Source organism: Pygoscelis adeliae, unplaced genomic scaffold (assembly GCF_000699105.1).
Source record: "Pygoscelis adeliae isolate BGI_AS28 unplaced genomic scaffold, ASM69910v1 Scaffold402, whole genome shotgun sequence".
Taxonomy (NCBI): Eukaryota; Metazoa; Chordata; class Aves; order Sphenisciformes; family Spheniscidae; genus Pygoscelis; species Pygoscelis adeliae.
In genome coordinates, this window is record NW_008824411.1 from 26,756 (window position 1) to 36,886 (window position 10,131).

General features: G+C 42.8%; 1 protein-coding gene across 1 annotated transcript in view; it reads right to left on the reverse strand.

Annotated features, from left to right (window-relative positions):
• Positions 1–772: 772 nt before the first annotated feature.
• JAK1 (Janus kinase 1) overlaps positions 773–10,131 on the reverse strand; it is a 54,063-nt gene continuing 44,704 nt past the window's right edge. Inside the window, 11 exon segments of the mRNA XM_009320570.1 lie at positions 773–2,530; positions 3,613–3,723; positions 4,092–4,209; positions 4,673–4,845; positions 5,658–5,782; positions 6,411–6,603; positions 6,785–6,879; positions 7,634–7,784; positions 8,925–9,076; positions 9,498–9,633; positions 10,058–10,131. The exon segment at positions 10,058–10,131 is cut by the window's right edge and continues 35 nt beyond it. Coding sequence (XP_009318845.1) covers positions 2,429–2,530; positions 3,613–3,723; positions 4,092–4,209; positions 4,673–4,845; positions 5,658–5,782; positions 6,411–6,603; positions 6,785–6,879; positions 7,634–7,784; positions 8,925–9,076; positions 9,498–9,633; positions 10,058–10,131 — 1,430 coding nt within the window. The 3' untranslated portion in view covers positions 773–2,428.

Below are 10,131 nucleotides of genomic sequence, written 5' to 3' on the forward strand. Positions count from 1 at the left end.
GTATTTCTATTTTCTTGTTTTTAAAAGACTTTGTATTCTCAGCTTATTCATTAAGACACTCTGGCTGGAGTCTTTCTTTTCTGCTGTTAATCCTTGTAGCTGAAGACTTAGAAATCGTTACTATTGAAATCAATGTTTGTGACAGATAAATTATGAGCCGGCCCTCTGTGCCAGACAGTGCGGGTTTGCTGCCTTGGAATCCTGTCGCAAATTCATTTGGCCTTAATTCACTGAGCACTGAGGCCAGAACCCAGGTCCTTCTTTCCTAATCTTGATGATAGATTAATACCGAAGCCATTTTTCAATACTGCTAAGTCTTAAACTCTGCCTTTCAAGCTTTGTATTTTCAAAGCTTAAAAACCCCCCACAATCAAAATCACTCCTCCCTCAGCAGTTGTGTTGTATAGCTAGTACGCGCTGCGCACACAGGCAGTAACTGCTTAGGAAAGACAGCCAAATAGCAGCGCAGGTTATAGGAGCTCTTCTGGGATTCTACATGTATGTATTGATAAAGTCACTTGTAATATTTTGTTCAAGCTGTTTGTATATACAACTTTCTCAACTTGTTACGCTTTTCAATGAAAATAAATTGTTGGTACACAGTTGCAGTGGATTTCTGTGGGAGGAAAACATCTCTGGACTACCTTTAAAGTCGTCATTTAATGTAGGGAAGGGTGGTTTTGAGGACAACACGTTCTGATCACCATTCCTATGGGAGTTACTTTTTTAAAATTTTTCTCTGTTTAATTTATTATTAAAAGACACACACGTGGAAGAAAAAAACACCTTTATTGAATTTGTTTGTATAAAGAGTAACAAAGTGCTTACAGGTTTAAATCAAGTTCTTAAGTGACATACAGAAAAAACAGGTAATACTGTAAAAATAAATCCGACCTTGTCGCAGCCCATAATTACAATTTTTAATATATATAGATATATATTTAAAGACATCTTTCTGTTATTGCCAGAACTGAGTATCTCCTCAAAGCATTTTCAAGATCCAGGTGCGGTGGGAAAACATTATCACCCAAGTTCTAGGACATGGATCAGCAAAAGGTTTCCAGTTAAACCACTGGTTATTGAAGCCTGACAGGTTTACACAAAGAGTACAGCGCCCTCACTTGATCTGCTTACAGTTTAGATGCTAAATCTGGTCCTGGCAATAAAACTTATGTGGTCCCAGTCTGGCCCCACTGGCTCTCCCTTTGGTTAACTGCATACTGCACACGCGCATGGTTTGAGTCTCCAAGTCAAATTAAATAAAGGCCGGCGCTGTTAAAGAATCATCATCTCGGGCCAAACGAACAGCTTGACAGAAGAACTGCTAAAATGAATTAACATGCCGGCCAAAGAAATCATTGACCAAAACAGACGAGCATGATGTGCACCCCTCGGATGGCGCCGCAGGTAACAAAAAGACTGTTTTGGGTGTTGGAGGTGGTGTTCTCCTCTCCTAGGAACACTGCTCAGTCCTCTCCTTTAGATAATTACTGCTTGTTAGGGGAGTGCTCCCCCAGATTCTGTACGTGGAAACATTATCTTTTCTATCCCCAAAGCGTGTAATTCATTTCCTATGCGCATTTCACCGCACTGTAGTTCACACCGCACTGCAGTACAAGCTGACAAGCGCTGTGTTTGCCTCTGTAGTAGCTACATAAACAGTGGAAGCTTCAGTGGGTAGAAATGTGTAATGTGGGAGGGGAAAGGAAAAGCAAATGTATTTATCCAGAAGCTGGGTTTCTCAATGAAACGCGTAACTACACGTGCCGATCCATGCTTTTTTTTGTTTGTTTTTTCAAACACGACAGTCAAGCAGTTTTTTTTTAAAATACATGTAAGAGCTCAGAACTGCAGACTGGTTAAGACAAGCTGATTATTTTGTCTCCTCTGGGTTTTTATGCCAGAGTTGGTTTTTTGTTACTAAGATTTAAGTGCACATGAAGGATATTTGTCAGCCAAACTTTTTTTTTTTAAAACCTTCTCAAAACCCCATAAAGATTATTAAATTACTGTATCATGTCCTCTTATGTCCACTAGTTTAGCTTAGTTATTCAAGGAATAAGCGTGCACAGCAGACTTGTTTTAAATGCTACAGACTGCACGGAGAACTGCAGCACTTTCTGACACGGCCCTTTCCGTTCGCATTCATGAGGGTAGTTCAAATTGTGGCGAGACCATCATCAGATAAAGATAAAACTGCCTTGCAGTAACAGCAGCAAAAGGAGCTGAAGCTATTGTTTCTGTCATACTTTTTTAATTAATTTGATCCAACTGTTGACTAAAATTAAAAAGGAAAACTGTTGGAGAAAGAATCCTTTAAACACATCAGCACAGTCAGAGTACAAATTACAGCAGTTAAAAAAAATGAGAAGTCGGGCATTTATATTTTGACACACATTTAAAGTACTGACAGTATAAAAAAAAAGAATTACATTTTACTCATAATTGTCTCAAATCCTTGAATCAGATTGTGAAAGGTTGTCCGTTCATCATGCTTGAATATCCAGCACTTCCTCATCAGCTGGTCCACCTAACAACAAAAAAAGAGAGTTTCTTAAAGGACGCGTGAAACATTTCATTTGTTTTTCCAGTAAATATAATGGAGCAGATTCTCACTACTATGAAATGAAGAACACTGACAGAAACATGCCTCAGATTTTGATCAGAATTAGGAAGTATCTGTTACCAGTGGGGGTTTTTTGTTTAAATAGAGGTATATGTTTGTCTGACAGGGCAAACAGTTGGTGCAGTGATAGTGTAGACAGCTTAGAACAATGCGACAGCTTCGTCACAGTTTCAGGAATGCGTGTTTTATCAAAATGGCTACTGTGTACCTCTCAGCAATTACTACATTGGTTTAACAGCAGCGAGTACCTGTTGGCTAGGGGCCAGTGACCCACAGCCTGCTTCACCTCTGAACGCCACACTGGTTCAGGCACCAGGAGCCTGAGAGAGCGCGGGACAGGCAGCTCCTTCTTGGCTCCGCTCTGACCTTCCGATGCAGAGTCGTCCGGCTCCGCAGTGCCGGGCTCAGGTCCCACACGTGCCACTCACCTCCCCGTCTTTGCAAGTCACAGCAGCAGCTGCCTGCCCTGCGCTGAGCCACACATGCAGACAGAAATACCCTGCCCCTCGCCTCCCTACAGCCTCCTCTGGGCTTGCGGCTCTGGCGGAGGCTGTGGGTCTACAGCCCAACCCCAGGGCAGAGTTTGGCCGTCTCTCAGTTCCTTCGAGGGCAGGAGAAGGCAGGCTGTGTGTCGGGGTCTGCTAACCCAGACCCTGCTGAAGTGCTTCTCAATCTGGGTTGCTGCACACCCAGGAACTCTGTATTTCAAAGATCAGAAGGATTCTTAACGAATTTTACAGGGATCCAGATATTAAAGCAAAGTTCTTAACCCCTCTGAAGGTATGTCGCAAACTTGGGAATGTCAATGTCAAAACCAATTTTAAAATAACGCTTCAAAAACTTGGAAATGCCTTTTTAATAGCATTCCTGAAGCGTTTCCTACCAAGATTAGCCAGGCCTGTTCAACCATGAATGTGTGGTGCTGTTGCTGCTAATTTAGTGTGAAAGGAAGGACACCATTATCAAAGCCTAGGTGCATCCATTACCTCCTCTGGGCAGCTGGGTGGACGTGGCAAACGCTTTTGTTCTTGCAAGACACGCACCAGCCGTGCTACCGTCATCTGTCCCTGCGTGGGGCCGATCATTTTCAAGAACTCCTGTGAAAAGAGCAGGAGTCAGCCGTGCATCCTCTTACCCTGCGCAAATCCAGGCCGTTTCAATTTGACACTAAGATGACATCTGAATCTCAAAATGAAAACGAACAGTCGATGCTTATCGTACAGATACCGTGCACCATATACTCACATTAGAAAACAGACAGTAACATTTATAAATACAGTTTCCTCCCCAGGACATGCAGTCACCACAGCTTACCTCTGTGCAGGGTCTTTAGTGAAAGACAACCACAAGGGTTGTTTTCATAAGATAAAGAGATTCATTCCAGTTCCTGTTTCCAAAAACAACTAAAAAAAAAAATAATCTGATTTAAGCAGCGTGAGCAGCAATTTCTTTCACAACCACTTACTGCCATGGGACTGGACTCCGAATCACAGTATGTAAGCAGTTCATACAGCGTCACCCCAAACGACCAGACATCCGAGGCAATATAGAATTTACTCTGAAGCAAGCATTCTGGAGCATACCTGTGGACAGGACATGACAGCGTTAAACTTTATTCAGAGCAGCACAGATCTACTCACACATGCATAACCCATATGCATTTAAATTAAGCGAACTAAAGAGGCACGTTCTGCATTTGTAGAGTCCTTGTACATAAATTGAGGCGCCCATAGGGCTTGTGATGCCACAGAAATAATAGGTAAGGTCCAACGGTTGCACAGCAAGTCACTGTGAAACTAAAGGAGACCAAAGACAAAAACAACATCTTGGGAAAATGGATCATTAAGTGCAGGAAGAAACAAAGAGCACAAGAGTAGATAAGTATAGTCTACCAGGTGCCTCTTCCTTGCTCTGATGTTGTATCTTTATTTAGGCCTCTTATCAAAACAGGAAAAATCTTCAGGATGCCTAAAAGCCTAAGTCTACAGGAGCAGACAAGTTATTCCGCTGCACAGTCTGGTTAAAGAAAGAGTTAGAAGTTGCTACCAAAAAACAGGGCTGTCGAGGTCGTCTTTGACAGTGTAGTATTCCTTATCGGTCTCAATTGCTTTGGTGAGACCAAAGTCTCCAATCTTCACTCTGTTCTCACTTTCAACAAGGACGTTTCTTGCTGCTAAGTCACGGTGCACGTACTGACGGGAGCCCAAATAGTCCATTCCCTGAGAGAGAAGAAAGCCTTTTATGCTAGTTTCTCCAATGCTTTAATCACTGTTTTTCTCCAACTTCCCCTTCAAACGCTCCCTTGGCTCAATGCAGTAATACTCTATCCAGGTTTCCTGTGACAGGTGGTCCGTCGGTTGGCATTTTCCAGGGTCCTTTTCTGACACCACCCCCGCCTTAAACTCAGCCTTTGGGTTCGTCATCTGTTGAGACTGCTCTTTGTGCTTTTTAATTTTCAGCTGAGCAGCCGTCATCTTCAGACCCTTCTCTCAGCAGCAACTGTTGCTTTGCATGCTGCTAAAACCGACAGCCTGTCTATGCTTCTTGATAACTGCCCGGTCCACCATAATCACAAAACCACAGTCTCTTGCAGACAGCACATTGCTTTGCATGGCCTGACTGCCCTCTGTACTCACATCTCTTCCTCGCTTTAGCCTTGCACGTGGCCCCTTCCCCCCGTTGCCAACACACCCTTTCTAAATGCTGTCCTCCCTCCTAATACTCCAAATTCTGCAGTAGGAACAACTTCTTCTTGTAGTAAACTTTCATGCAAGGGAACCTGGTAGTTATTCCCTTGCTAATCTTTGTGCCAGTAGTACCTGAAGCACGGGACAGACTGCTTTAGGATTCAGGTCCTTGGGGACAAAGCAAGGAGAATGGTTTTGTTCATAAAGAAAGCCTCTCCTCCCCCCCCCCCCCCCCCCCACTCAAAAATAAAAACAATAACTCTCCTCCCCCCCTGCCCCCCCCCAATTAAATATTAAACTAATGAAACAGAAGAGTTGCAGAAAGGCTCTGGTGCCAGGCTCACCTTGCAGATCTGAACCGCGTATCTGAGAAGTTGTTTGAGATTGATTTTGTTCTTGTTCCGGGGAAGATACTCCTTTAGGCTCCCAGAAGGAAGAAATTCCATGATGAGTTTAATCCCACTTCCTCCTAAAAACAGAGTGGGTGTTTAATTTGCAGACATGTGACCCTTCTCATCCCCTTAACACCAATAACTTGTACAAGCCCACAGCACTGGTAGCATTTGTAACGATACCGCATGACCCTGGCCAGACCATGGGCTAACTCCCATTACCAGTCACTGTACCAATCCAGAGGAGAATCTATTCCAGGCAGGACAGTTACTGAACTTAAAGTTCTTAAAGTTTTTAATATTGGCTTAAAACAATCACTACTGCAAATGCAAAAATATAAGACAATAGGGCTCTCTTCTATTAATAACATATGCTTCTAATAATGACCTCTGGGTTTACAGGGTTATGACCCGGCTGCAATGGTCAGCTCGCTTCTGGAACACAGACACCACCAGCCTGCCCAGGTGCTCATTTTTTTAATGGATTTGGTGAGAATATCAACCATGTGGCTCACATCCAGGTTAGCCAAGCACAAAAATGGGCAGGAGGCGGCCTTCAGAGATAAATTGCTGCTTTTTCTGTGAACAGAGAGATCTAAACCCCTAAGATTGAACTAAGACTCTTGCTTTTTAAAATGCTTCATTTTAAAACGAAAACCCTTATACTTCTAGTGTATACTTTTAATATTCTACATGAAGATTTACCATCTTCTGTGCAGATTCCCTTATATTTGACAATGTTCTCATGATAAAGATTCCTCAAGATTTCTATTTCCTTCTTGAGATCAGCGATGTGATTCCCTCCACTCTCTGGCTTTAGAGATTTAACTGCCACTTGCTCCCCTGTATTGTCACCTTCTGGGTCGTATCTGCAGAGTTCAACCTTGCCAAAGTGGCCCTAATCGTGAAAGAAAACATAGCGTTATTTAACACAACACTCACTAACCGTAGTGTCACTGATGCACTATTTTAGGCATTTATGATTCACACCTTCCTGTTGTGACACAGGAGGCATACACAGACAGCTGTATACACACACACACACACTTATCTGTGTACTGTACCTGACATTCTCTTACCTCTCCCAGATCACGGATTCTTTTCAAGAACCGTTTTTCAAAGAGCGTGGGATCGACCTCTGTAAAGGGCTTCTTCTCCGAGACGATATCAGGATCTGGGAGTGGAAAAGAAGTCCCAGGTCAGACAGATTCCCACAAGGACATCTTGGTCTTGACACTTCAAGGCATCCTTGCTCGCTTCCAGTCTGCCGCTGTTAGTGTGTTTCTATCCCTATTATCACAGCTTTTCTTATTTAAACCCTGCCTTCTTCTTGACAGGGAATTCCTTCCATTAGTATATGCCAGTCTATCACTTGCTGACCTTCCTCATTTGTGGGTTGCTCACTGGGTCTTCTTCCAGATTCTGATCCCATTTTCTCTTGACATACTTCCCACCCCGTAGTAGTTATTCAGCTTCTATGATTATTTATACCAGGTACAGGACATCAAGTTTTGCCCTTAATTGATCGTCTGTTAGTTGCTCTGTAGTAACTTCAACATAAGATGAACCAGGAACCAGAGTTATCTGTGTTAATGCTCTGATTCGGTCAGGAGAGTCATGCGGAAATCTCATGGAGCTCAAAGATTGTCTTGAAACTAACTTAAGCTGTTGTATAAAATATGGACCATCGAATGAAATGGCAGTAACACCAACACAACTTACACCCCACACTCAGGATGAATTAAACACTCGCATCCTATTTGCATGCATCTAGAGAAAAGGCTATTTCCATTGTTGTAGGGATGCGACACGCTCCGGCCGATACAAGCGTACACATGCAAGAATGCTGCCGTAAGGTGCCCAACTTAGCCAAATAAACCAGCCTTCCTTATCCCTCCCTCCAGCTGATCAGCAAAACCAGGCCTTACTTTGTTCCTCCAGTTTGTTGATGTCTCTCATGATTGCTCTGAAGAAGGGTCTCTGATGGGGGTCGTAGTTCATGCACTGTTTCATCAGGTCAGCTAGTTCCTTGCACGATGGTGTTGCCAACACAAAATGCCCCTCATAGAACCTCTCCTTCTGTAAGGTGCAAATGGAAATTCCTGCGTGAATTTTAGCTTTTAACTTAATAAACCCATGTTCTACATCAGAAGATGTGACCGTTAGATCCTTAACTCATTGTGAACTTTTACTTAACTTTGCCAAGGAAATCCTCCTTTTCAGCAGTAATTCTAAACCATCTCCTACCAGTAGAGAATTATTATTGTGCTGCATCTGGTGTAGTTTGGAGCAACCGCTTAAAACGCAAGAAGTTTTTAAAATGTGCTGAAGATTGCACCTTTCAGAAGTTATTTTTCTGCCAGGTTTGCCACGTTATTTATGCACCAGGACAAACGGCCGAGTGGAAGTGCTCGCCAAGGAAACAATACAACACTGGCTGTTCTTCACAACCTCTGAACAGGTACCAGCTTCAGGGCAGATGGGATGAGGGTGGGCTTGTGCATTTTCTAAGCTCTGCAGAACTACCCCGGCTGTCTGCCACATGCAGGAAGCAGACTGTAGCCAGGGCAGCAAGTTCCTTTCAGCTACCTCCTGTTAAAACAACTTGGGCAGTGACTCAAGTGCTCAGTCATTTCCTTCAGACGAGCAGCAGCTGCCTTGCCCCATCGCCTTCCCAACACAGCAAAACTTCAAGAGAGAAAAAGCACATTTGGAACATATGGTGAGGGACTCCGGCAGTGATGAATAGAAACTGCCAGCAGTAAGGCACAACAAGATTTATTTAAATTTTTTTTACATTTCAGAGTGAACACTAATGGTGTCCCACAGGAGACTAGTTCTGAACCAATGTCCCAAAGAAACAAGCAAGAACAGAAGAACCTAGCTGCTTTTAAGCAGAACCTCAGTCAGTTTATAACTGGACATAGGGGTTAGAAAAGGACAGGTATGAGAGCATCAGAAGTTCTGTTTAATTGTTACTATGCCGAGTTTTGAAAATCCCCAGCAAGGTCAGGTTGAAGCAATAATTACCAATTTTTGTAGTAAGGACAAGAATTGCCACTGCAGCCTGTGGCAATTTAGATGGATCAGCCCCTTATGAAGTCCAGCTGAGCTGGTTTTCATGTAAGTTGAAAGCAACTCAAATTGGGTATGGGAACTGAAGTGCCAAAGAGGATGTATCTGAGATGTCAAGGTAAAGTTTATGTAACATAGTTTTACCTCTGCTAACGTCTTGTCTTTCAGTGGTATTTCTCCATTATAGCATATTTCCCACAGTGTTGTACCAAAACTCCACTTATCTGCTGCAACGCTTAAATTTTTGGAGTCTTCAACACATTCAGGTGCAATCCAGGGGATTCGCTCAACGCATTCTTAGATAAAACACAGAATCAAAGCATTTTGGAGTTAATATCAAAGGACTAAAAACCCAACCTTCTAACTTAATTATTCTTGTCTAACAGCTGCTTAACTAAAATAAACTAAAGCTTCAGTATTTGTTCAGTTTCAGGGAAATCTTGCTTCTCAAATCCCTGTTCTCAGAAGGACGTTTCTGTGGCTTTTACAAGCTTGTGCTTTGAGCCATCCAGAAACTGAGATTCCTTCTATACTACCTCACTAGACTTAACATGACTTTTTAAGAGAAATGAAAACAACAGGCACGCACTGTCAGCAACAATCCTTCACTTCCATGTAGTTGCTTACTTCTATTCTAAAGCCAGTTCTAGCTGGTATAAATGACACTTTTTCCTTCCCCACCACACTGAAGAGAGAAATCTGATTCCTGTACCATACCTTGTCTGGACAGCACAGTTATTGGTATTCCTGGGTCGCTCAGCTTTATGAAAGGACCACATTCAGTGTCAATTCCCTCTCTTGCCAGTAGGATGTTTTTGGTACACACGTTTCCATGTACCAAATCCTTATCCTCCTACAGTAAGGGAGAAAAAGAATATAGCAAGTCCCGTGAGCCAGCAGTGCTCTGCAAGTGCTCTAGCATACCTATAGCATAGGGGATCACTGTAAAATACTCCAAGCTGAAATCCAAAAATACAGCTTGGAAGGAATCATCCTAGAGAAAAGCAGGGAAAACAGGAGCAGGGAAACATACTGTTCACACTTAAGCACTTGTATTTGTAGAGCCGTGTTCACACTTAAGCACTTGTATTTGTAGAGCCGATGCATTTTGGAAAAAAGACCAACATTATATTCCTTTTTCACAAAGAGCATAATTGCTCATTGCACAGTCCTGCTACCTGAGAAAGGAAATTCGTTAGTTACTAATGCACAGGAAACCTCTGCAGCGTTAGATTGCAGCAGTTATAGCCAATGCTTTTGTCAAGATGTCTTCTTACCAAGTAGCTTAGTGCACTTGCAAGTTGCTTGGCAACTTTGAATTTCCAAGGAGTTGTCAGAACTTCACTCTTCC